Below are 25,699 nucleotides of genomic sequence, written 5' to 3' on the forward strand. Positions count from 1 at the left end.
TTTATTACAAATTCTAGAAAGCGCGTAAACTTAGCAAACGTTTGCTAGACACTCGTTCCAGTTAAAATAAGTGCACAACGTTACGAATTCCAGATGCAGATGAAAAACGCAGCCGAGGCGATGTCTGCGGAGCAGCATTTCCTCGCGTACAACAGTCAGCCGGTCTACGTGATATCCGGCATGGAAAATAGCGAGAAAGAGAAGGAAGCGATCGCGACCAGCCACGAAGTTATCACCAGAACATCCGAGAGCGTCGGCTGAACGCCGTTGTCTAACATCACTTCATATCCGATTTTTCTCTCAATTTTATATCTTCCAATGTCCCTTAACGCGCGCCTGCACAACGCGTTGATCGCATATCATTCTTCAATCATCACATTGCCCTCCATAAACATAGATATCATACCGTCGATTAATCGCCGCCGAAAGTACACACGTTTGTCTATCGATTTATGAATGTACTACTTCTTGTTTTTGGTAAGCTAAAGCCGTTTGATATATTTGCAAAATGAAACAATGGTTCCAAGTATCTTAAATTGGATAGCGTTAATTGAGAAACTTTCTATATCGAATTGACTTTAAGTAATTTCCGTAGGCGGCGAATCCAAATTTATTCAGACCAAACTTTCACATTCCAGTAACCGACATTCCGAATGAACTGATACTTACCGTTATTAATCGTCAAAAAGTGAGTCAAGCGAAGAAAGAGTCCATACAGATACACACACGCTTACCTACACACATGCACGCGTATGTAGACGATCGCAAGAGAGCATGTTTCGGGGGATACTTGTATACCGAAAATTTTTCTTTTTCATCGTTCGTACAAATATTGTACACGCGTGAAGGACAAGCGATGAGAGGAGTCGCCGAAGGATGTAGGAAAAAAAAATTTCGCGAATTTTCCGCTCCGGCGACGACGACGTATTGAAGATGGCGATGAAGAAAAGAAGTACCCGAGAGAGAAAAAAAATGACATCTCGTCCGAAGCGTTTTATTTGCACGGGGCTCTCAGTATGAATACAACGCCTCGGCGAGTGTCCGAGCACGTTTGGATCTCCCCGATATATGTATATCGAGGACGGTTCGAACGCTCGTACGCTTCTCGTATCCCCCCTCCCCTGATCCCCAATCCCCGCGAAATGGTTACTTCTTTTTCTTAAAACTGGGAATGTATATATTATATTTATTAGGCTTCACATACACGGCGAACTTATTATAGCGAGATAAGTCTGACCTTTGATGTACAACACACTAGACATGACATTTTTGTCTGCTTCTCATATTATATACACTATTCTATACTGCGTCATCACCAAATCAACAACATTGCAAAATCACATTTTATTGAAAAGTTATTACGCTTTCCAACCGTTGCAACTACTTTTTTCTTACAATCAGTCCAACGTAATTGCTATCAGATTTTATGGAAATCAGGAACGCGAGACAAAAAATGATTGTAATTGAAAATTCGACGTTTCGTGATCCTTGCCGTATGTTTGCCCTTTTTGTACTACGATGAATTCTTATAGGTGTATTAGCAAATGGAATTTTCAGAAACAACATTATACCAGAAAATTGTCGACAATGTATTTAATATATCTGTAGAGTCACAGTTTAGCTGTAAAACTTTTGCGTTAAAAAGAAAATTTTGAAGTGTAACGTAGCAATAAGTAATCATACAGTAAATAAAAAAAGCATCCTCGTTCGGCAAATAAATAAGAACAAAAAAGAGAATTGTTGGTACAAAACGAAGGTGAACGACGATGCGTTAAGCTAAGACGCTGATACAATGGTGCCCAAATGAGGTGTTGCGCGTCAAAGCAAGGAAACTCATCCGCGCACTCGTAAGGAAAGCTCGACCGTGAGTTCTCCTCGGACGTGTGTGCGTGGATCGACTGCATGAACGAAAGAAAAAAATACGTAGTGTATAGCGCTCTTAATTTATTTATTTGACTAACCCATTAACGTGATTTCAATAATAAATACATTTGAAAAAATATTCATACCCGTCGTTGCTCATTATCCGTACCCGTAAAAAAAAAAGAAGAAAAAAGCGCACATGAACCTAAGCAATCGATAAATTGAAAAGAAACTCGACGGGGAACGGAAAAGCAAAGTCACGTTTAATCGGCAATCCCATTGGCATTTGGAGTAAGCTTTATCGAGTGGAATATCACATAACGCTGCAACGCCGACAGCGCCGCCTGCTCCCAGCGTCGCCTGCAGGTAATATCAGCTGACAGTGCTCGAACCACGTGTTCGCGCGTTACCTAGTAACGCCCGCCAAACAGAAAGTCTCGCGAGCGCATCCGCGCGAGCCGCCGTCGAGTCAGGTATAAGTGACGGCAGATCAATCACTTCGGCTCGGCCTCAGCCTCCGTCAGCGTCGCGACAGTCGTAGCTATATGTACGGACGCGCGCGTCCGTGCGCGATTCGTCCGATGCAGCTTTCACGCTGCTTTTTGAAGTCTAAAGCTCGCCTTCTAAAGCACGCTCAAGTATCGGACGCGCTATTGTCATGACACGATGTTGCAGGGACAGCATGAATCTGAAAAGCTCAGGTAAAGCGATTCTTAGCAATACAATCGACGAGCGGAGTTTCTTGTTGCGAGCAAGCTTTGCTATTCGTTTTCCGTTGGCTCGTCGATATGCGCCCTCGATCGTATATCTGTCAGTGTTCAGTCGAGTGAAATTTGCTCGCGCACAATTTGCTGCCGACCCATGCGTCCGGCTTTCGCGTCGGAACAACGAGAGATGTCAGGACAATAAAGCAAAGATATCGCACTTTTCTTTGTTTACACGCTGGCATAAACGCACAGCTTACAATCAAACAGGTCAGAGTTGCGTGGAGCAGCTGTCGGTGTACAGGTCGATGTGCAGCCATCTGCGACGCGTGCTGATGGCGAAGAGCGTGGTCGACACGCGAAATCCCAGATTCGCGCGAACCATACAGAGGCGGTGTCGGCCGACCAGCTGTAAGCTGAGCTTTTTAGACGGGGACTTTTGCTGCCTGTCCAGCCAGACCATCGACAGATTGGCATACGACACCGAGCACCATCCCTCGGTAAGGCCAACCTTAATGTATATGCCGCTTGAGCTCTCTCGCCTGCTGCCTCTATTTCGTGGGGCTTTCAAGATTCCTGCGAACCACGGCACGCATGACTTTTAGTTTGTTCGGCACAGCTACTTTTTTTTTCGTCCACGATCTTTTCGCGATCTGATTGTCCTTTCGAAACGAAAGAAAAACCATCGTGCGTCGGGCGATTGCATTCGTCATGCCAGCTGCTCAAAGAGAGCACAAAGAACTTGCGTCAGCTTGACTCCTTTAAATGACTTGCAGGAGATAATAAGGGTGACGTGCCGTGGCAAGAGCTCGGCGAAAGAGCGAAGTTGCAGCAGAGGCAGAGAGCGAGCAGCGGTGGCAGCAGCGAATAACGATGCAAACTGCCCGTGTTTACGTCCGGCTACCGCCAAAGGACACACCACCGGCATTAAATCAAACATGAAAAATCAAAAGCGACCGACGGACGACTGCTGTGCCGACTGTCGGGTGCAACTTCGCGCAAAGGAATTTGATTATGACAAGCAGCCAATTTGCGATTCAAAGTCCGACGGCTTGCCGACTTGTCGCAGTAGTAGATCCAGGTACACTGAAAACTCCCGCGGCCAGGTCGACTCAATTTTCCTGTCTTCCGCACGGCTTATTTCAATTTCCATAATGAATCCCCCACGCGAGATCGTCATTATTCTGTTTGCCGCCGATGCCGAGCACGCGCTACGTATATTTGTCTTGGCACTTTTTCCAAAACGTCTCTCGCTTACTCGCGACCGCGTGCAATCTACTCGTGCACTTTAATTGCAAGCGTGCTTGTTGTCGCAATCGTCGCCAATTTGAAAGCTATTTAGCTGGGTGTAATGATGGAAAGTAAAATCGAAGAAAGAATGTCGAATGACAGTGGCAGTTCCATGAAAGTCTAAGGAAAAAAAAACTTGGTCTAGAGAAGTAGTTGAGATGCAAAGTAACTATTAGCCGCGGGTCCTTTTGGAAAAATACACAGTGCAATGCAGCTCGCTCGTCAACGACTGCTCAAGTTCCCATCACAGTTTGCAAAAGAGTACAGCACGCGACAACTTGGCTCTTTTTCCGCTTTAATAAGCCAGTCTGTAAGACATACAGCGAGACAAGAGAGAGGGAGGAGGACAGGAACGGGTAGATAGTTAGTCAAACTAAAAGACAAGCGCGTGTCTTGGCTGCAGGAAGTGGAGCTTGCACGAGGAGACGGCACCGGCCGAAAGTCTACGAGGGGACGAGCAAACTTTTCGCAAGTTGGCCGAGCGCGAGGAGGAGGCGTTGTACGCCAAGTTCGTCTACGACATTACGCAAGAAATCGTCCAGAACGGACTGTACACCGACCGAGAATTAAAGGAAGTTTTCGCCAAGCATCTTGAGAGGAGCTCCGCACGTTTGAACAAGGTAAGATATCCGTTTGTACGCCTGCCAAACCATCCGCCGACCTCGGGCTGTGCACATTTTTCAAATGCGGATGCATCCGAACGCTCAGAGGCGTTCGCGTGCTCTCGCCTCCAGCCAGAACTTGCTTCATTTCCCAACTTTTCTCGGGTTCAGCTCGCCCGACCCATCCACCCTGTTTGCTGTTTCGATTCGACGAATGCACTGATTTTGATGAACTTTCGCAATTAGCGCGCTGCTTCTCAAACTTCCTCGGCTAATATTAACTTGCGATTATTCAAAAACTTCCGCTCCGGCTATCGCATGTGTTTACAATATTTCCGGGAACATGAAATGCGGCCAATCTCATTACTTCATCGACTTCCAGCCTTCATTTCCCGAGATACGTTATTGATTTTTTTTTGCCCATATAAAAGTGAATATTAAATTAAATTATGTAATTTGACGACAATCCGTTAGTGATAGAATTAATTGATCTAGTGAAAAGCTAGCGACTGCACAGCTTGTGATAGCTCCATCACGTAATTGCAGACGCCACACAATTAAATATAATCACGACTAATTGCTCGTCGTTCAGAGAAATGCTTTCAAACGTGATTGCGTTCACTTAAAACTATTATATACTTTAATATAACATCAATAAATAACTCATAGTTTTTTACGTTGAGAGCAATTCATTTTTGGAGTAGTTCAATAGTTCAGTAGTTCAATATGTAAGTTACGCTAATTTGAACTTGTGATGAATAGCCTGAAGATTGAACTTTTTTTTAATCAAAATCTATAGCTGCCGAGTCTAATAATAATAATAATAAGTGTTGACCTACCTGTTATTTGCAGCTAACTGATGCGAAGCTTAAAAGAATCATCAAGAGAAATCCATCAATTGTTCAGTATTTTTATTTTAACTTTTATAGGACAGTCAGAAAGCTGGATGTAATTTTGTGTGTACTGAGGTACCGCCAAGACAAGAACACGTGGCTCTTATGAATTCTCAGGTGTCAAATCTACCTGTTTTCCCATGTTAACACATATGTTTAAGTGCCGTTACTTAAAAAGTCATTAGAATATGTCTATTTTTCTTAACTTTCTTTTAAACGGACAATATTTTTTTTTCCAGAAATATGCCTTATTTTAGCGAAAACGTTCTAAGTAATTGTTTTCTTAAATTCATATTTCATGTTACGAATTTCGGAAGATTGAAAATGCGCCATTTTTTATTAATGTCAATTTTTTTTCAATTTTCAAGATGGACTTTTTCTTTCAGATTTTTTTGTATAATTCGATTTTCTCTAACACTTATCAGATGCCTCAAATACTAAACTTATCGCAACTTTTTTCTCAAATATGCCTGAGTTTTTCGAGTGCCTTGATCAGTAAAGCATTGCCTCACTTTTGAAACATTTATTCAATGTTATTTCTTCGACTGTTACCTCTGTCTTCAAAGTTTAGAATAGTTATTTAATCTGATTTAATTAGTAATATTATAATAAGAGCATAATTTAGTCATTTTTTTAAAAGTAGGGTTGTTTGGCACGCTTTTCGTTTTTGTATTATTTACTGTATTAATTGAACCTTTTGCATGCCAACTGAGAGATTTAAATAGCATATGCGTATGAATAAATCATGCAGTTGGAAATACATTACAAATATAAAGATTTCAATCAAATATAAGAAGATATGAATGGTTCGCTATATGAAAATATAAATATACACCCGTAATACTTAAGTAAAATTAATATTGTTGAACTTTTATAAGAAATATGTAATCTTTTAGAGCTCCTCGGCTTCTTACATAGTAAATATAATAATTCGAACATTTTACACAAATTTTCAAACAATTTTTTTGAATTGACCATATAATTATCTATCATTAAATTTTCTTATAACTTATAATAGTCCATAATTACATTTTTCAAAATCACATTTTCTGTTTCTTTTTGTAAAAAAAATTATTGGCATTTACAAATGTATTATAAAGAATAAATCACAGGGGTTTGCAGGCAGAGTACTAGCAACGACGATGGCTTATTTCAAAATTTTTAAAAGTGTTTACTCATTTGCAGACAAAAAACTCAAGAGTCTAGGTGGTTTGTAGTCTCCCACTCTTCTCTACTAAACGTTTATATTATTATACAATACAAAACCTTACTTAATATCAGTGGTTTGCTGAAATATCAATTTTTTATTTCTTAATGTTTTGAAGTATAATCAAATTCTAATTTTCGCGCTCCTTTTCCTCATCGACCAATCACAACGCTGGATGTCGGCGACTCATCATTTTTTAATATATAAAAAAAATAGGAAAAAGGTTTTCGTTGATTTGGAGCAAATGACTAAATTGGGATGCAGCAATTTATTTATTTATAATTATAATAACATTATAAATGATTGAAAGTATCCCATTTATTTTATCAGGCTTTCGGTTTTAAAGACGATAAGTCTTATGTGTACGTGTTTGTGTGCGTATGTGCGTGTGTGCGAGGGGGGAGTATTTGAGCCTCACATAATTATTTTTTATTAACTCTTGATTTCACAAATATTCATAAAGGGACAATTTTCAAACACATTTCAATACTACAAACAAAATTAGCTGCAGGTGGTGAATATAGTTTTTGAGCTGTATGGAGTTCGTAGTGTGGTGCAGCTTGCAAATTGACAATTGGTCAATTCAACAGAAATCTTTATTCAGCTCGTTGTAATAGGAATGCAATTTTTCATATTTGTATCGTCCTTACTAGAGAACGTGCGTTGATTCTTCATTGTGTTTGGTACCGTCAAAGGTGTGTTTATTGAAATAACAAAAAAGTAAAAACATCCTTTATTCTTTAAAAAATGATGTCTTTCATTTTTGATCAATGTTTATTTAATATTTAAACATTTAGAATCATTTATTTCTTGGCTCGCGTGACGCAATATTCTATCTATTATTCCAATTTATTCCTCAAGCAAAAACCATTTAAATTTCAAACGTTAATGGAGCTAAACATATACTTTTCGCGTGAAAAAAAGTCAGTTCAGTAGGAAATTATCCAAGATCGTACAATGCTAATAATACTATATCCAATGATAATCAATAACTAAAAAGTCGTAGAAATTCAAAGTTATTAATAAGTCACATGTTTTCATTCTTACAATTGTGGCAATTTTTTACTAATCTTTTAGAAACATCAGTATTATATCACTTATTCTACGTTTCTAAATTTATTTATAAATATATATAATAAATTCTTTAAGCATTGATTTTTATTATGTACTTTTTAAAATGTGTTTTCATCCAATACATGATTATATTAACTATTCTCCTAGTTGTAGAACATTGAGAATAACCTTATTCTTATTAAGTAATTTAATTTTCAAATTTTATTAATTTGATTTGGTACAATAACATACATTGGCACGGCGTACTAATGTTTTTTGATAATAATAATAATTACAACTTTCACTGTATCATCGAATTCAATAATTATACAATATATTATTATATGTTATACAGCGCAAAATGTTGTACGAGATATACCAGCTGAAAATCTCTCTAAACATGTTGGAAGACTCTGACGAAGAAGATGAAGTTGAAGCTGATTTAGTATTTGCTGAGAAATTTTCCCATCTCCGCGTACCGAAGCCACCCACACCGCCGAAAGTTTTGAATGAGAATAAAATTATCGAAAAGCTTCAATCGTTCAAAAATCACGAGAATGGAGATCGGAGTGGAATGTCCTCGCCTTCGGGAGGTCGAAAAAGTGTTGTTCTCATCGACGCCAATCCTGAATTTCTTGTCACTGAGCGCGACGTTTTAGCTACTTTAGCGGACAATCGGGTAGAACCACAGCAGATCCAACGTATATATAAAAAATTATTTCGAAGAAGCAAGGACATGTCACTTTGCGAAGCTGTAAGTGTTTTCACTTGACCGATAACAAACTGACGAGTTAAAAAAAATTAATAAATAAAAATCAGGTGCAAGTCGGAACGGAAGTCGCCTATTCGCATCGATTGAAGCAAGTCGATAGGTGCACTAGTGCGACATCGTTAAATTCGACCTACATGAGGGAAAGACCACACGGGATACTTCGGAAAGAGAGCACGGATTTTCTCGGCAAATCTCTGTCTCCGCAAACTACCCGGTGTAGATATAGTTACGTATCGGACAAATGTAACGAAGCTTTAGAAAAGTGCGCTAAATGGAAGACTTGCCCGTACGGTTGCAGAGCACAGTAAGTCTCGACTAATTGAAATTAAATTGTGAAATACTTTTGAAAATGAAGATTCATTAATTGTTCGTTAATGCGTTGCGTGAATTAGTCATCAAAGCCCTTGCAAGCAGCATCAAGACTTGGTTGGAAAAGAGAAGGCACAGAGCCCGGAAAAGATCGCTAGCAAGGAAGTGGTCGCAAAAGACAAACCGGAAAAAAAGCCAAGCCCCGACAAAAAGGTAAAAGTCGTTAAGCAGCCTGCGAAAGTAAAGAAGCCCGAAAAAATAAAAACAAAAAAGCCAATTAAGGTGCTGGTAAAGAAGAAAGAAGTTAAAAGTTCGCCGGAAACTTCGGAGGGTACGAGCAGCCTGCAAGAAGTTATAACGGGTATGTGAAATTCATATTGAAACTAGGGTTAACTGCTGCTCCTTTGTGCATGTTTAATCTATCTGAACTGACTGTGTTCCGTAGAAGAGAAGCACGTAGCATCGAGTAAAGCGCAGAGCGACTTAGCGCAAGAAAACGCGGCGAGCGAAGAGCACATCGAGGAAATCGAAGAAGACATCGAGTCGGTGATCGAAGAATCGCCTACGAAATCATCGCGGAGGTCATCGCCCGTGGAGGATAAGCCCGACAACGAGGACAAAGAGCAAGCCTCGTCGCCCGAGAAGAACAACGACGACAACGACGAGGAGATATCGTCAATCGCAACTGAGAACGAGAGCGCCAAGTACTCGGACGACTTCTCGGACGTGTCGGAAGATAGCGAAGATCCGTCCAAGTTGTCGACTCCCAGGAGGAAGGTGTGAATCCCCGAATGTGATCCTCGTCCTTCTCCCTTATAATATGCTGAAAGCCCTCATTGCTCCCCAAGCTGACTGACAGAACGAGATACGCCTCCATGAAAGACTACTTTGACCATTTCGCAACCGTTGACGAGCAAAAAATCTGGCGCATAAGCGAGGGCAGTTCCTCGTCGTCGTCGTCGACTTCGTTAATGAATCCAGAGAGTGCGGAGAATGCCAATAACGAGGCGCAGCAGCAGCAGCAGCAGCAGCAGCAGCAGCAGAGCAAAATAATCAAAAAGCGCTCGAGCTCGAAAGTATTCATCAACGCGCCGAACGACTCGTGGCGACCGGGTTCGAGTGACTTCTATACAAACGCACTAGTCAAGTACTGCGATCCCGACTGCCGGAACTCCTCGGCTAAAAGTTGTAGCGATAATTGCAAATTCGTGCGGACTAACTGCAGGAATCTCTCCCGACCGACCAATTGTTTGAACAAGCTCAAACAGCCCGTACTTAGCGAATCTACTTCGACTACCTCTTAACTAACTTTTTCATTTGTCGACACTATCTTTCTCTCGCTATTTTCTCTCTTATTTCAATGTATACCTTTTTCGAGGCATTTTTATTATTCTTTCTGCTTTTGCTAGTCAAATTTAATTAACTTTTTTAAAGTCGACGTTTTTACTGCTTATACAAAGTATGTTAAATTTTAAGATAAACGAAAACTGAAACGATAGAGTTTCATTTGTATATACAAAACAAATTCTTATAAGTCTTCATAGTAAATACTTAGTTTTACAAATAAGATTTACAATTATTCTCCTTCTTAATATAGTCGCGATCTAATTTTAAATGACTTTATAATTTAGTATACTAATAAAGCTTATGAATATTTTTTACTTGGAAAAAATTTGTTTTACGATGTACAAACGAGTAAAAATGAGCAATCGTCTTATCCGTAGAAGATAGCAAATGAGAAATAAATAATTATTTATAATAGTGTTGCAATAGATTTTCTTAAAGTATAGGTGTACGCAGTAAATAGTCATGAAATGCAATGTTTTACGTTTATTTCTTTATTCATACAGAGCTTTAAGGGTGCATATCATAATTATTATACAATACTATTTATGAGCTGTCTTTATATTTGAAGATATATTGCATGTAGGTACAGTGAAAAAATATAGTTTATGTACATACGTATTATAAAGTAAAAAATCTTCTTAATGTGTATGAAATTCACACTTGTACACAGGTACAGATTCAATCGTTTATAATATAACTATGCAGTCATAGCTCATATATATATTCACTAAGTATATTTAACAATTACTTGTAAATATACTAAAAGGAGAAAAAGAAGCGGATTTTTCAAATAAAGCTTCTTTATCGTTGGAGCTATTCTAATAAATACTTACTTATTTTATTTTGTACATTGTTACATTTTTCAAACACGCATGTACATTTATTTACGGAGATATGATTCAGGCAGAAAGAACTATGGAAAACTCTCTGCCATAAAACTTACTTGTTACGAGTGTTTAAGGCTTACATTTTTTGTACCGCAAAAATTGATATTTGGTTCACTAGTTCGTGTTCCAAACCTACCTTCCTCGTGGTGATAGTACGTTTGTTGTAAGGACTATTATAGACTTTTTAGTAAGAAAAACAATAGTACTCTCTATATATTTCTAAAAAAATAATAAAGTATCACGTACTAGTCAACTATATATTTATAAAAAAATCACAAAAATGCATATCGTGTAATGTTATCACCGAAAATAAACGCGCAACTATTACTAACCCATTTACTGCGACAGTGAAAACAAAGTATGAAGATGTACGAATATTGTTTGATGCATTTGTGAATAAGTGTAACAAGTGTACGAAAAGTTCTCAAGAGGTGACGATTATATTTACGAGTTGCTCCGAATGGGCCTACATCAAAATATATAATATATGTTGCTCTGATGAGTGGTTTTAAATTTTTTTTTCCAACTTGTCAATCTTATCATTAATCTTACGTGCTTATTAGCAGTGTCATAAGACGAAACCTCTCTACATTCCGTCAGAAGCGTTTGATGAGCAATCCTCATACTCGTGAGCGTCAGGTCCCCGGTTTAGGATTTTTAACAAATCGGTAACTTGCTTTATCGTATAATTCGGTTTTGGCCCGTTGTCAACGAGACGGTTGTCGCCAAATGGTATCCACACTGTTCCTGCAAGTCCAGCTTCGATACCACCTGAGTGACGACATAAACAAACGATTGTTAGGTTGTATTATCAATAGACTAAAGTAATTCAGCATTGAAAGTATATTTGTTTGTCAGTCGTATATTAAGTATTTCTAGAAATGAGATGTTAAATTAGAAATCATATCTGTTTTTTTACCAAGAGGGGCTAAATTTTTTCAAACATTTACACACTACAATAGTATTAACATGTAACTGCAAAATGTTTTCTGAATCCATTTAAGTATAGAATTCTGTAATCATAAGAAAAAGTTATTTCTAGAATCTCGATTTCACATGAAGCTCACCTAGTATATCTGTCTCTAATTTATCGCCCACCATGATACAACTTTCTGGAACAACTCCTAGATATCTGCAGGCTTCCTCGAAGATTTTGGCCTCTGGCTTCTCCCACGGCAGATCTCCGGACACTAGAATAATGTCGAAGTATTGCTGCAAGTTGAGTTTGTGAACTTTTTCCCATTGGGCGTTGGAAGGGCCATTGGTGATGAGACCCAGGAGGTATTTCTTCCTGAGCTGTTGAATCATAGACACGGTATCCGACGAAAGTGCCAAGTAGTGATATCTTAGGTAAAGCCATCTTTCATAGGTTTGCTTGGCGAGGTAGGAATGTTTGTCTCCAAGGGCTTTGCTCCAAAGCGATGTTCGCCATGCGTCCAAACTGAATGCGGTGTTGTCGGGACACTTCCTGAATTGTTTGAGATATGAGGAGGTGAGTTTGCTGGCGCAATCTTGTGGTATTCCATATTCCTCGGACAGCTCCTCTGCAAGCTGTTGGTATAAATTAGGACAAGCCATTATTGATTTTAGCTCGAAAATTATCAAAAATTGCTAGAGCTTGGGAATAAAGGCACATGATTAATTTTATTTTTTTTTGCATGAAATTGAATATGAGATTGAAAATTCGCACTACATTCAATAAACTTTTAGTTTTGTTATCTGCCTCATGAGTGCATGGCCATTCATGTGAAAAAAATAAAAGTTATTGAATGTAGTCTCTGGAATATGAAAAAAATCTTAGGATATAGGAATTTGAGCGGTGGTCAATGAGAACTCTTAATTTTTATTGATGATTACCTATAAAATGCATTGATTCATTCAAATACTCGAGCCGAATAATTGGACTCTTGAAGTGGCATCCACAGATACTGCTGTAATCACAACAAAATGAGTTGTGCCGACAACAGACTTACTGGAAAAATGTTTTTTTCGTTTACAAGATTTCTCCAGTTGTTGTTTTGCATGATTAGAAGTAGGTAAAAAGACTTCGTACAATCAATTTCATGAGACCTTTTATGAAAAATATTATTTACAATATTAATAAATATGATAATAACATTATTGTATAAAAGATAACGCGTTTCTTTTGCGTTAATTTTAATTTGAATTAATCAAATTTATTAAAAATATCTTTGATTTTCAAATTCAACTTTTCAACAATTATGTCAAAACTTTTTACAAGTTTGGTCTCACAATTTTAATAACAGGATTACTGAAGGTGAAGGTGGTTTGTATAAAGAATAAATATAAACAATTTTATGAAATTATGTATCTTTAATTAAAAATCTTTTTCAATACAAATGCTTGCAACAGTTGATAAACATGAATATATAATTAACATCGAACTAAGATTTTTGCTTTACACTGAAGTTTTGTTCATAAATTTATACTAATGAAAGTTCTACATTTTTTTATCACAAATGACGCCAGCAAGTATAAAAAAATTAAAAAAGAATAGCAGAAATACCATTGTAAAAATAAAAAATGCCAGCACTAATTATTGTTATTTGCGCATTGTTGACAAAATATTAACAAGATATGTTAGGAAAAATATAATATTGAGTTTGTTGGCTATCAGATACTATTTTCAAATGTCATGTTTCTTAATAGAGATGAGAGCCACAAGTTTCATAAATACAAACTATTATAGATATAGATATTTTTGTTACTCATCACATCAATTTTTAATTTTTTACATAATATTCAAGTCATCATCTACTGTAAGACTCTAAAACTCTAATGAAAAAAAGCATTATTTTGAAATCTATTTTGTAAACAAAAACATATTTTTCTTAATGTTTTAGAAAAACATGTTTATCCATGATGCTAATTTTATCTCCATATAATGCTGCAATAGTAACAAAAATCGTAGATCGAATTGGACTGATCTTTTATACAAATTTTTAAGTGTAAAGTTAAAATTATATTTAGTATTTGGCATTCTTAACTGATTTCAATAATATCAAAAACACACTCTTATTAGCTTAATGAAGTGAAATGAAATGACAGTATTTATGCTGTACAAGATGACGTTACAAAACATAAATTGCTTTAGTCTCCAAAAAGATGTTTTCCTAATTCCATCATACGATGGTTTCTGCAAACGGTCAGTGCACCTGCTTTCTTGAGTACTGCAGCTACGCTTTTATCTGCCTTGACAAGGTGGCACAACAAGTCTTCAAATGCTGACTTGATATTTGGCTGCAACCCTCCAATCTTAACTTTCTTCAAAGTATCTACAATGCCATCAGCCCATCCAGATTCAATTGCAAATTCTGAGAACCAAGGTACCATATCCAGAACAGCAGCCATAGTTTGCATTCCTAAGAACCACAATTCCATAATTTCCATCCAGTGTTCTTTATAAGATATGTTTACAACCAATTCTGTTGGATCATTGCTTTCATCAACAATGTAAGCATCCCATAAGAATCTTATAGTAGCTTGGATGTAACGACATATTGAAAAATCATTTTTTTTAATACGCTTAGCTTGCTGTTTCAATAACAAAAGTCCAAGAACAGCTAAATTGCCATGTAAAACAAGATTTTCAGGGATCTGCTTGAGTTCAGGCAAACTTTCAAAAATAAACTTGAGTAAGTTTACAAATGTTTGAGATTCCTCAACCAACTTTGCCTCGAGTACAGTAATATTCATCAAGATATTACAGATGGATATCATTGCAGTTCTAGAATCTTGCATTTCTTCTAAAACGTGAGGTTCTAATTCTTTTGGAGGCTCTTTGAGTGCCTTCAACCTCTCAGCTTTAGGTACAGGTGGCTTTTTGTAATGAACAATAGACCAGTGATAAGACAAACACTCAAACAATACCTCATCCTGTTTGTGTTTCAGCAGTATTTTTCTTGCATCTTCATCTACAGTTAAATGGCATAGAGCTGGTAAAAGTAATCTCAAAATATCAATATCACTAAAAAGATCATGTTTTACTGGATCACCAGAGGATGAACTCTCATCTGATTTTGCTAAAGCTTTTGCTTTTTCTGCTAATTTCTTATTTCGACGAGCATAAAAAGTATCATTTGCAATGGTTAAAACATAAGGTAAAATAGCATGAACTTGAGATTTCATAGCTGTGGTCTCTTGAGCTAACCATGCAGCTAGTACTCTTACCATGGCACATACAAATATACGTTCCTTGACATCTGTGATATCTTTCATTTTTGAAACTAATGTTAACAAGCCAACGACTGCAGCAAATGCACCTTTCAGTGCTGTATACAAAGATTGCTTCTCTTTTTGTTCCATATCTAATTGGTCTGTAATAATGTAAGACAATGAAATTTCCAAAATCATAAAACATGCCACAACAAGATCAGCATTAGCCATCACAACTTTTAATTGCTTTCCTTCAAGCTGCATTCTCACTTCAATTGAAGCTAATTGTATTAACAACAGGAAGAAAACTTTGGGCTTCTCTTCATCAGAAAGTGCCCAATCAACACCTAATAATTCTAATATTATAGAAGCAAGTTTCAGAGCTGGATCTCTCTGATTTTTTCCAATTTTTGACGTAAGAATATCACTCAAGCCTTTATAGATGCTCTGAGGCCAAGATTCATTTTTTGCACTTTTTGAAATTGAACTGCGTCTGCATGAAGCAAGTAGAGCTTGCAAAATAGAACAGAGTTTGAATTTTCTTTCATCATGATCTGTTTCAAAATCAAGAGCAATTTTATTAATAATAGCATGAAAAGGTGCAGTATTGTCTGCATCCCAAGCTTCTGGTCCAAACTGGTTGACTAAAGTTACCAAAATATTCAATGCCTCATCGGTTTTAAAGCTTTTTTCAGCATAAATTTCACACATCTTGGGGATGGCCTTCTGTTCTAGTAAAGCCTTTTGCCCTGGTTGAAATTGAGCAATATTTTGCAGACAAGTGTAGGCTTCACTCACGATAATGAGTGTATCATCTGGAGCATCTTCATCAGCTTCAGATACTATTTCCAACAAAGCAGGTACATGTCCAACCATATCGGGATGAGAAGCCAGTAATGGATCGTTGCAAAAGGCAGAGAGAATAGATAAAGCTACTGATTTGTAAACTTGGGGTGGACAGTCTACCGGTACATCATCACTGATTAATAACTTTCTAATAAACTTGGAACCAATGGCTTCAAACAGCAGCTTTTTAGCAGCTGAGTTGCAGTCTTTTCCACTAACTAATTTTGTAGCCATGAATAGCGCTGCAAACTTTTCTGAGTCGCTATTCACCATTTTCAGCATGGCAACACATTTTTTAACTCCATCAGGAATATTTGCTGTGCTATCAACTTCCATTTTGACTATTAAATTTACTTGTAAATTATGTCAATACTAGGGTATTAAAAGTTTTTTTTTTCAACTTTATCATCCAATCATCAATTGTATCAATATATGCAAATTCAAATTAGAAAGAATCTGAATGATTTACTTGTTAGCATGCATTTTTTTCAGCACACAGCCAATTGGCACCATTCCCACAGAGCAAATAATTTTCTGTACTAGCCTTGCCCTTAGACACACTCTTTTGGAACTACTAAAATAACACAATTCAAAGTGATTCCAAAATTAATTGTGGGAATTCACATGCACCTCAAAGCTGGGTAATGCTGCAACTTTCACGGTAAGCTCCAATACTTTCTTGAAAGTTTCTTCTAAAGAAGAATAAATGATTGTTTTATTTGATAGAAGTTTCCGTTGATTTGTTTAGATAACTTAAATAGTCTTCTTAAATAGTCTTCTGATAGCAAGTTGAGTAAACTTAGTTTTTTGTCGATGGGTCGAGGTTTAAGAAAGTAATAGCTACAATTCGCCGATGCGTTACGTTCGGAAGAGGTAGATAGTCTCGCAACGTTCTTCCTACGGCACGACTTGGATGTCTGTCGACGTCCACGAGAGTGTCGAGGATCTAAAATAATCGAGCGAAGAGAGCAAACTATATTGGGCAGAGCGGCTCGTGTTACGCGCGCACCGTTCTATTTTGGCTCCTTACCTCGCTCTTTCACTGTGCACGCGCAGACGATGAGAACACGTACATACACACGCGATACGTACACTTAGCGGGTCTTGACACTTTTTTTTATACGCACCACCAAGAGCCAATAACAACCAGGAAGAAGCGAGAGACCGACTCCCTGGCTGCGCGCGCAAAACGACTATGCTATAAGTGCGTGTGATATATATAGAACGACGTATGTACCCCTTCTACAAATTGAAATTTTTGAGCGGGTTTTCCCTTTGTTTCTCTTTTATACTCACATAAATATTTTTCTCTATATGGATGCCAGGTGTGACCGTATGTATATTTCGGAGCACGCTTTTAGAAAGATTCTTATTTAATGATCAGCTGTTTCCGCAGTTCGAACTTCAGTGCAGAGAAATGGCGTATACGACGTAGAACGTCGTCTGCTGAGAAAAAAATGACGTAGTACGCGTGTGCATGCGCTTGTTTCTCGACAGTGTCGTACTGTCGTCCGATCGACTTTCCTAGAACTATGAGTGATCCTCGATGTGAGAAAAAGCTTGTAAAGTGCATTATTTGCAAAATGAATCCCGCTTTCCAGGGCCACTTCCTTCTGTTCGATACCACTATCCAGCGGGTCACAGTAGATATGCATATGTTTCGAGAATGCGGGGAAATCAAAGGAATAAATAGAGATTGAGAGACAAATAAATGCGTGCGAGTATATATTACAACAACTAATGCGTTGGTCGAGGTAAATAACAAAAATTAAAATGTAGATGATGATGATGCGAACTAAAGGATTATACCTTGCGGCAGGCTAAACTGTCCCCCTTTCTGGTCTCGATGAGGGTGTTGTCCAGGTCGAAGAAAAGCGCGCTGATATCAGCATTCGGTCCATTAACGCGCGCTCGAAAGCCAGCCATTTGCGTTCGCCACTTTTGCCGCTGCTCGCTGTGTGTAAGTGTGAAAGAGAGATAGAGACAGAGAGAGAGATTGTATGTGCTGGAAAACACGCGAGTAGAATGGAGGACCGGCAAGTATGTGTAGCAATGTTCTGCAGGTCACGAAAAGACAGATGACCCGGATACCTCGCGCTCTTCTCTCTGTATTGCTCCCGACGTCGCTGCTTGCTTGCTTGCTAGTCTCACGAGCTGTCCACTTTACTCATTGCTGCTACTGCGCTCTAGCTAAACCCCCTCCTCTCGATGTTTTAGGGCTGGGGCATTTTTTATTGAATGAAGCATGCACCACGCAGGCGCAAACGGTCGAGACGGGCTCTTTGCTCTTTGTTCTTTCCCGAGACTCGAGACTGTCAAAGTCAAACTAACGTATATGTACATATATAGTACGTTCGTGATGTTTTCCCCGAAAGATGACGCCACTGTCCGAGATTCATTGATTTACCTTACTTTGATAAGTTTAAGCTCAAATTGCAGCTCGATGCGTAATAGACTTCAAAATCGTGCCATAAAAAATTAACGAAAACTGCTTTTTTCTTGGGATAGCCTCAACTGTTTCTTTAAAACAAACAAATGCCTTAAATAAAGTTTCTTTTTTTCACAATCAATAATACCTCAACAAATATATGCGGAATTTTAGATAATTCTCTTCTTGTGTAACGACGTATTTCTCAATTTCATACAGCATAATTTACTTTACTTGCTTAACAAAATTTTGATTTACTTACAAAAGTATAAAGAGTGAAACTACATCAGACAAATTCCGCGGACAAAATATAATTTTTAAATATTTGTACTTTTGGTAGTTGCGTTTGTAGGTTGACGTTTTATTCATAAATTAATTAACAAATAAAGGTTACCGAGCGCAATAATCAAAATTTCATTTATCTATATAAGTAACATTAATTCTCCAACAATTAACGTTTCATATTTCAAACGTCTTTTGGAAGTTTAATTACGAAAGCTTCTATTAAGTAAGCTTAAGCTTAAGCCAAGTCATTAAACCATAATTTTAAAGATTGGAAGAAAACGTTTACTGTGCATTACGTCGCAAAAAACCTACAAAATGTTTTAGGATTTATCAGTCTTGCAAAATAAGCGTCGAAGAAAAGAAACGTATAACTTGGATAGAAAAATGATTTGTAAGTACCGATGACTTTTGCATTTTGGTTATAAAAAATAAATAAGTTCGTTGCTATCGTCCGCATACATTTGATTAATATCAATAAAACTACGAGAGTCATATAATTCTTATATCAAAATAGCTTTAAGCAGAATTAATTCATTTTGAATAGAATAAAAAATATTGCATTCATGCTTTTATATTATATTATTTTATATTGTTGCTTTTGTATTATAAGTATCTAAACATGAATTTCAATTTATTCTTTGAATGTTACCAAAATTCAAGAAATTAAAATAGATGATAGGTGAACGCGAAATGCTTCGTTCAATTAGATTATTATTATAGTTAAATATCTGTATTTTATTTTTTATAGTTCAATTATTTCGGTAATTGAACTATAATACATACGTACGCATTTTTTATGAAACAAGAACATATTCTTTATGCGATCTCAAAATTGTGAATTAATAATTTATTTCATCAATAATTTTTTTCAAAATATTTCATCAATTCGTGAAATATTCTAACGAAAGATAATTATACTCATTGTTTAATTTCATGTTATCGAAGCGCTCATTTACTACGTAATAACCAATTCCGATCCTAAAATCAAAAGCACGAACTTCAAATTCGAAAAATGGTCTTGTCCTCGTATGTACAATGATTGTGCAATAGACAATGCCACGTCCAGTACTGTAATTGCAAGCAATTGCTACATAGTCATAAGCATTGTGAAAAGATTAAATTAAGATGGTGAATTCACCTTGAGATATATTCAGTCACAACGACAAAAACTATAGAATTTTTGTTTTAACTTTATTTTATAAAAAATAAATAATTTTAGAGAATTTATTTAAGGAAATTGATGAACGTGAAATAATCAACTTTTTAAAAAGCAAAACAGTAGAGGCTATATTCAATAAGATGAATATGTTCTATTTATTATATTCCAATAAAAAATTACTTTGTAGCAGGTATTCTATATGTTTTGCATTTAATGCTCATTGTAAGCGCCTATGGAAGCTTCGACCAAGATGTCAATTGGAGTAGTGCTACATCTTTTCATGATTTTCATGCTCGAGATCTTTACGGAAACAATGTTTCTCTTGAAAAATACCGTGGCCAAGTTGTTATTGTATTCAGTGGAGCAACTCGCTGTCCAGTTTCTGCTAAAAACTTCAAACAATTGCAGGCGTTGTATGACAAATATAATACAGATGGTTTAAGGATTGTAACGTTTATAGTTGACGGATTAGCCAAAAATTCCGGTACTGCAACAGAAATACAGGAGTATATAAAAAGTATTAACACTCCTTTTGATGTATATGAAAAAATTGTTTATGATGGTGACAACGCCCATCCTTTGTATAAGTGGATAAAATTACAACTTCCAAATCAGGAAAAAATTCAGGTATCTTCAAAAATTTTAATTGATAAAGATGGTAAAGTCGTTGACAAATATCCTGCCACGGGTCCCTCGGATTTGGAAGGCGCAATAAAACAATATCTTTAAATGTAATATCTCTAGATTCTAGTAGAAATAAAATAAAATCAGCATAATGAGTATGTAGAAATAAATATTCTGTATAATATTTTGTATATTATTTTCTTACTGAACTATGAACTTCCAATTAATCAACAATTGTGAACCAGATAGCATAGACAATTCTACTTCAATAAAAAATGGTCCTATTATTAAAAGATAAATATTATTAGTAACCACTGTTGACTTTTCATTGAGCGTTTACAAACGATGTATGAAGCGCATATTATTAATAAATTATATTGATAGCAAAATTACATGAGAAAGTTATAAGTACAATCGATTTGGTACTCTGTATGGAAAGTTTTTCATTTCAACCATTATTCCATCATAATGAAACAGATCACGTACATACTTCATGATTTAGAATTACACTGATTATACAATCAATTCTATGAATAAATTAACCCCAAACGTTCATGCAAAGGGGTTTTTGTGAAAGATATTTAATTTTAATTCTAGATTGAACCTTATCATAATCAAAATATACACAAATAAAAATACATGTCAAAGTATTATAATTCGTCGTATAAAATTTAAGTTATAAAATATATAGGGCTACACGAGTATGAAGTTTTCAAATCAGATAACATTTTGTTATTTCCGATCCATAAATAATCCACAAATAAATTAAACAAATTCTCTATATCAAACTTATAAAATTAATAAAAAAATTTGATGACATATAATAAGATTTTACTCTCTAAATTGCGGATGTGCCTAATAAGAAACATAGTTCAACGTAAATCATTTCAGTAAGAGTTTGATTTCGTCTCATTAAAAATTTTGCATTACATTCTTAACCTTGATCTGAGCGATTGCTGACTCAACGTCCTACGACTTGGCTTGATAGGCGGGCATAAACAAATTCTCTGTTGAATGTACGAGAATATAGTTACTTCGCTTGCCTTCTTTGCTTGACGATCAGTCGAGAACGAGACAGTCAAGAGGGAAGATTGAGTGCAAGATGTTACGTAAGCTATCTATTTTAGTATTCATAATTTCTTTTATTTTGTTTCTTTTGCAATAATAATTTTGAAATAATAACCTTTACATATTTTAAATTATTATCAAATACTTTTAGAAGTTATTATGTAAATATAATAATAGTTGTATGATAGTTATATTGCCTACAGTTTGATTGTTGTATGTATACATCAAATAACTACGAAATTTTCGATACAATAAAAAATAAACTTTCTCTCGTCGTCTTAAGAACATTAATATTTAGAATTAAAAATAATCGGAATTATTTTTGTTTGTAATAAATTGCGTTATGATTCTAGTTCGTCAAATAATACTAATAATTATAATGCTTTGATAATTATTATCAAATATTCAAACTATACATAACTTTCGTTACAAATATTATTCTATCTCGCATGATATTTTTGCTATTTCTAATACATTTAATTTTCTTAAAAAAATGACTTATTCAATTTAATAGTTTGTATTTCATGAACTAATTTTTTGATATATTACTAACTAAGTTCTTTTATAAATGTAGGAATTGCTATCAGTATTGTTCTTTTTTGCATTGTTGGAGTTCTTGGTCAAAAATTGGATCAAGACAAAGATTGGAGTCAGGCTAAGTCTATCTATGAGTTCCATGCTAAAGATATTCTTGGAAACGATATTTCATTGGATAAATATAGAAATCATGTAGCTATTATTGTAAATGTTGCAAGTCAATGTGGATTAACAGAAACAAATTACAAGCAACTTCAAAGTTTATATGAAAAATATGGAGAATCTAAGGGTCTCAGGGTACTTGCGTTTCCATCGAACGAATTTGCTGGACAGGAACCAGGAACATCACAAGAAATTTTGAATTTTGTTAAAAAGTATAATGTAACTTTTGATATGTATGAGAAAATTCTTGTAAATGGAGACGACGCTCATCCTCTGTATAAATGGCTAAAAACTCAAAAGGAAGGAGCAGGAACCATCACAGATGCAATCAAATGGAACTTTACAAAATTTATCATTGATAAAAACGGGCAAGTCGTCGCTAGATTTGCACCTACAACTGAACCCTTTGAAATGGAAGACACTCTGAAAAAATATTTCTAACTTTCTTGTTTTGGTATTTAAATTTTTACAAATTTGATAAAATATGAGATTTAATAATTCAAGACTCTTTGTAATAGAGCCATTGTATTTTCATACGACCTATAGTATTGTAATTGATATTATAAGAAAACGATTTTATAGTTTATTTAAATAAAATTATTCTATTTCTAACAAATTTTCGTTTATTTCTTATATTGCAAAATTTATTGATTTCGAACGTTTTCAATATACATTTTTAAATACCAGTATAGTATAACAACTTATGATGTTATAATGAAATACTTTCTATTTTTGATTAATAGATTTATTGCTTATAAGTCTGATATTTAGTTTACACGACTTAACTATCTGTACAAAAATTATCGCTAATATTGCGCAATTGACATTTTGAAATACTTTTAAATACATAATTATCTAATATTATTTAGTTATGGTAATAACATGTTCTTAATCTAAATGATTTTTTAATAATTCAAAATAAACGCATTATTCATAAATGGAAATAATAACAATAATTTTAATTGACTTTCTAAAAATTTTAGTCATATGATATGATGGTACATAATTTCCATATCTTATTTTAGTAAAAGTATTAAACTATATAAAAATCTGTATCTTACATTCTAAATAATTTGTATGTATAAAATTCTATGTACAATAACTTTCTTACATTGCTTCAGGTATTTTATAAGAGCGAGACCTGATTAACAATAATGGTTGTTATGATTGTTATGTCTCGGAATTATTTGCCTTTGTTAATATTTGAAATTTTTAATTTTAGATGTTAAAAAAACAAAAAAAAATATTACAATTGACATAACTAATTTACTATAAACTAAAATAAGCTAAAACATCTCAGTTTCACTTCAGCGATGACTGAGGAACAAACTTATAAAATATGGACGGAATTGACATGTATGGGCTTTTAGCTATCTGTCGTTAGCTGTATAACTAATATAAATAAATATCCAATTTATGTATAAATTACATAATTTTATGCGATTTCTTTCGCAAGGCCGTTACTGCCATTAATCGTAGTCATTTCGTGTTCAGAAGATCGATTTCGACCATTAGGAACTGTTTCTTCACAGGTCTGTAACACAGAATAAATTATTATTCTTTGCTCATAAATGTTTAATTGTTATATACAGAACATTAATTTTAAAAGATAATAGGGAAATTTTTAATTCCGATAAGGACAAGGCTTAACACAAATAGACTATTAAAAATATAAAGTGTATGAACAAAAGGAAAAAAAAAGCAGTGAATTACCCATAGTTTCTTGTTGTAATTCTACCTTGTAGGAAGGATTGTCGTAGGCTGACGTAGTTTTTCGTGGTGATATATCAGCCTTGCTACTCGTCCTTCTTTTCATAAGCATCATTAGAAGAATCAAAGTCGATAGTATGGCTAATGAAGCTACTATTGCAACTATAACCAGCGGTCCATAGTAGTCACCTTCGTGAAGAGATACCGATGCAAGTTTACCTATAAATCAAAAAGTCAGCATTCATTTTGTAAACTCCTTGCAAGGTGACGTGTACCTATTGCAAAGCCATCAACTATTAATGAAAAATACTTTCGCATTATGTCAAATAAAAAATTGTAAAAAGACAACATTATTTTCATAATTATAATTAATTCGAAATAATTATAGAGCTTTATGTAGAAAAAAATGAATAATCTAACACTTATAAAAATTGAATGTTACCTTGCTGTTGAGAAGCACCGGGTGGTAACGAAATTCCCGGCTTGGTAACAAAGTCTTGAACGTTACTCTTCTTGACTTTACCGTTGGTCAAGTAAACCTCTATCCAGAGACGATACCGAATTCCTGGTTTCAAATCGCTAATAATTGTTTTCGCTGGCGAATCCTTTTTAGCAATTTTGAATGTGCTCGTATCCTCTTTACCGCTGTCGCTCTTGTACACTGCTCTATAAATGTTAACATATTTATCTTGAGGTTCTGGTACACCACTCCACGCTACTTCGACTTCTGTAGCTTTGACATTTTTGGTTTCTACTTTAATGTCGAATGAATACGGATCTACTTCCGATTTAGTTGTGAAATTAACCTGCAAGTTGATAATTTATCGGTTATGCATCGTTTATTTATCAGTATAACTCGAATTCTAATATAAGTATAATTTTATTTTCCCTACAAATGTGATACATTCTACAAATTCATGGAATAAAATTAGCAGTTTTTTTTTTAATTCACTAAAATAATACAATATAGATAAATTATTGATGTAAAAAATTTTACTACTATATTTGTTATTTGAGTCTTTATAAGAAAAGCCATGACTATTAGTATAAAATTAGTAAAGAAATAATTTTAAGAAATCTTTACCCTTTGACCGTTGATCAGGACATTGGCTTGTCCGATAATATCTTTAGTGCTGAGATGAACTTCGTAAGTTGTCAACGGTCTCAAATGATCAAGAACGTAGCGATTTACGCTTCTATGTAACAATGGCGTTACAGAATAAGTCTTCTCATCTGCGGCTTTGTACATAAGATAAATGCCGTCAACAAACTGCAACTCGTAATCGGTGAACTTCTTCCACTCGAACTCAGCAAAGGTGGCATTAACATCAATAACTTTGAACTCAGGATCAATTCTGAGATCAGCTGGTACCGATGCTCCCGATCGTTTGTCGAGTGTGCGAACTTCGTAGACTCTACTTGAATGTACATTGGACAAATCACGTAACCTTACCATTATCATAAGCTTGTATGTAGTTGCAGGTTTCAAACCACTCAGATCAAATTCAAGTTCCTGAGTGTCAATTAGATCTCCAGGAGGAGCAAACGTTTGAGATTTCCATTGAGAAGGTTCACTACTCCTGCAATAAAATTATGATAAATTATTTGAAAATTAAAACGTCTGTTACAAGTTTTTTTTCTTTATCAAAGAAGACTGTTGGTTAATAAAATGAATGATCCCGTTATTAATTGATAGAATAATAAGTATGCAACGATGTAATACATAAATATAACGTAGTATTAATTTATTTTTTATGAATAGAAAATTAATGTTTGA

At 35.3% G+C, this 25,699-nt stretch overlaps 7 protein-coding genes across 9 annotated transcripts in view; 4 read left to right on the top strand and 3 right to left on the bottom strand.

Moving 5' to 3' along the window:
• LOC131665238 (uncharacterized) overlaps positions 1–1,979 on the top strand; it is a 45,458-nt gene extending 43,479 nt beyond the window's left edge. Inside the window, exon 13 of the mRNA XM_058936991.1 lies at positions 94–1,979. Coding sequence (XP_058792974.1) covers positions 94–261 — 168 coding nt within the window. The 3' untranslated portion in view covers positions 262–1,979. The remainder of the gene's footprint in view (positions 1–93) is intronic.
• Positions 1,980–2,521: 542 nt separating this feature from the next.
• Positions 2,522–10,063, top strand: LOC131665261 (uncharacterized). The gene is made up of 9 exons (XM_058937034.1): positions 2,522–2,564; positions 2,823–3,067; positions 3,344–3,553; positions 4,238–4,477; positions 7,968–8,366; positions 8,432–8,688; positions 8,777–9,054; positions 9,139–9,448; positions 9,553–10,063. Exons 1-9 carry the CDS (start codon positions 2,522–2,524, stop codon positions 9,995–9,997), a joined length of 2,427 nt encoding a protein of 808 aa, XP_058793017.1. The 3' UTR covers positions 9,998–10,063.
• A 451-nt stretch (positions 10,064–10,514) lies between these two features.
• LOC131665257 (N-acylneuraminate-9-phosphatase) lies at positions 10,515–18,101 on the bottom strand. Its single transcript, XM_058937030.1, has 3 exons — positions 17,759–18,101; positions 11,995–12,478; positions 10,515–11,698 (listed from the first exon to the last, which is right to left on the bottom strand). Exons 1-3 carry the CDS (start codon positions 17,873–17,875, stop codon positions 11,514–11,516), a joined length of 786 nt encoding a protein of 261 aa, XP_058793013.1. The 5' UTR covers positions 17,876–18,101; the 3' UTR covers positions 10,515–11,513.
• LOC131665256 (neurochondrin homolog) lies at positions 12,869–17,752 on the bottom strand. The gene has a single exon (XM_058937029.1). It carries the CDS (start codon positions 16,283–16,285, stop codon positions 14,039–14,041), a length of 2,247 nt encoding a protein of 748 aa, XP_058793012.1. The 5' UTR covers positions 16,286–17,752; the 3' UTR covers positions 12,869–14,038.
• A 625-nt stretch (positions 18,102–18,726) lies between the features above and the next one.
• On the top strand, positions 18,727–21,283 carry LOC131665260 (phospholipid hydroperoxide glutathione peroxidase-like). 2 transcript variants are annotated; one of them, XM_058937032.1, is made up of 2 exons: positions 18,727–19,053; positions 20,009–21,283. In XM_058937032.1, exons 1-2 carry the CDS (start codon positions 19,047–19,049, stop codon positions 20,548–20,550), a joined length of 549 nt encoding a protein of 182 aa, XP_058793015.1. In that variant the 5' UTR covers positions 18,727–19,046; the 3' UTR covers positions 20,551–21,283. The 2 variants fall into 2 exon arrangements, with proteins under 2 accessions (XP_058793015.1, XP_058793016.1); XM_058937033.1 differs by having other exon boundaries at positions 19,018–19,053; positions 20,012–21,283.
• Positions 21,284–21,409: 126 nt separating this feature from the next.
• Positions 21,410–22,828, top strand: LOC131665258 (phospholipid hydroperoxide glutathione peroxidase-like). Its single transcript, XM_058937031.1, has 2 exons — positions 21,410–21,554; positions 22,088–22,828. Exons 1-2 carry the CDS (start codon positions 21,548–21,550, stop codon positions 22,651–22,653), a joined length of 573 nt encoding a protein of 190 aa, XP_058793014.1. The 5' UTR covers positions 21,410–21,547; the 3' UTR covers positions 22,654–22,828.
• Positions 22,829–22,931: 103 nt separating this feature from the next.
• Positions 22,932–25,699, bottom strand: part of LOC131665255 (putative epidermal cell surface receptor) — a 28,417-nt gene continuing 25,649 nt past the window's right edge. Inside the window, exons 10-13 of one of the 2 annotated variants that reach the window (XM_058937027.1) lie at positions 25,007–25,502; positions 24,365–24,728; positions 23,951–24,141; positions 22,932–23,746 (exon numbers count right to left, since the gene is read on the bottom strand). In XM_058937027.1, the coding sequence (XP_058793010.1) occupies positions 23,648–23,746; positions 23,951–24,141; positions 24,365–24,728; positions 25,007–25,502 (1,150 nt within the window). In that variant the 3' untranslated portion in view covers positions 22,932–23,647. Of the gene's footprint in view, positions 23,747–23,925; positions 24,142–24,364; positions 24,729–25,006; positions 25,503–25,699 lie in introns of both variants that reach the window. The other variant, XM_058937028.1, reaches the window with a different exon arrangement.

The sequence above is a fragment of the Phymastichus coffea genome, unplaced genomic scaffold (assembly GCF_024137745.1).
Source record: "Phymastichus coffea isolate CEN01 unplaced genomic scaffold, Cenicafe_Pcof_1.1 PCOF00048, whole genome shotgun sequence".
Taxonomy (NCBI): Eukaryota; Metazoa; Arthropoda; class Insecta; order Hymenoptera; family Eulophidae; genus Phymastichus; species Phymastichus coffea.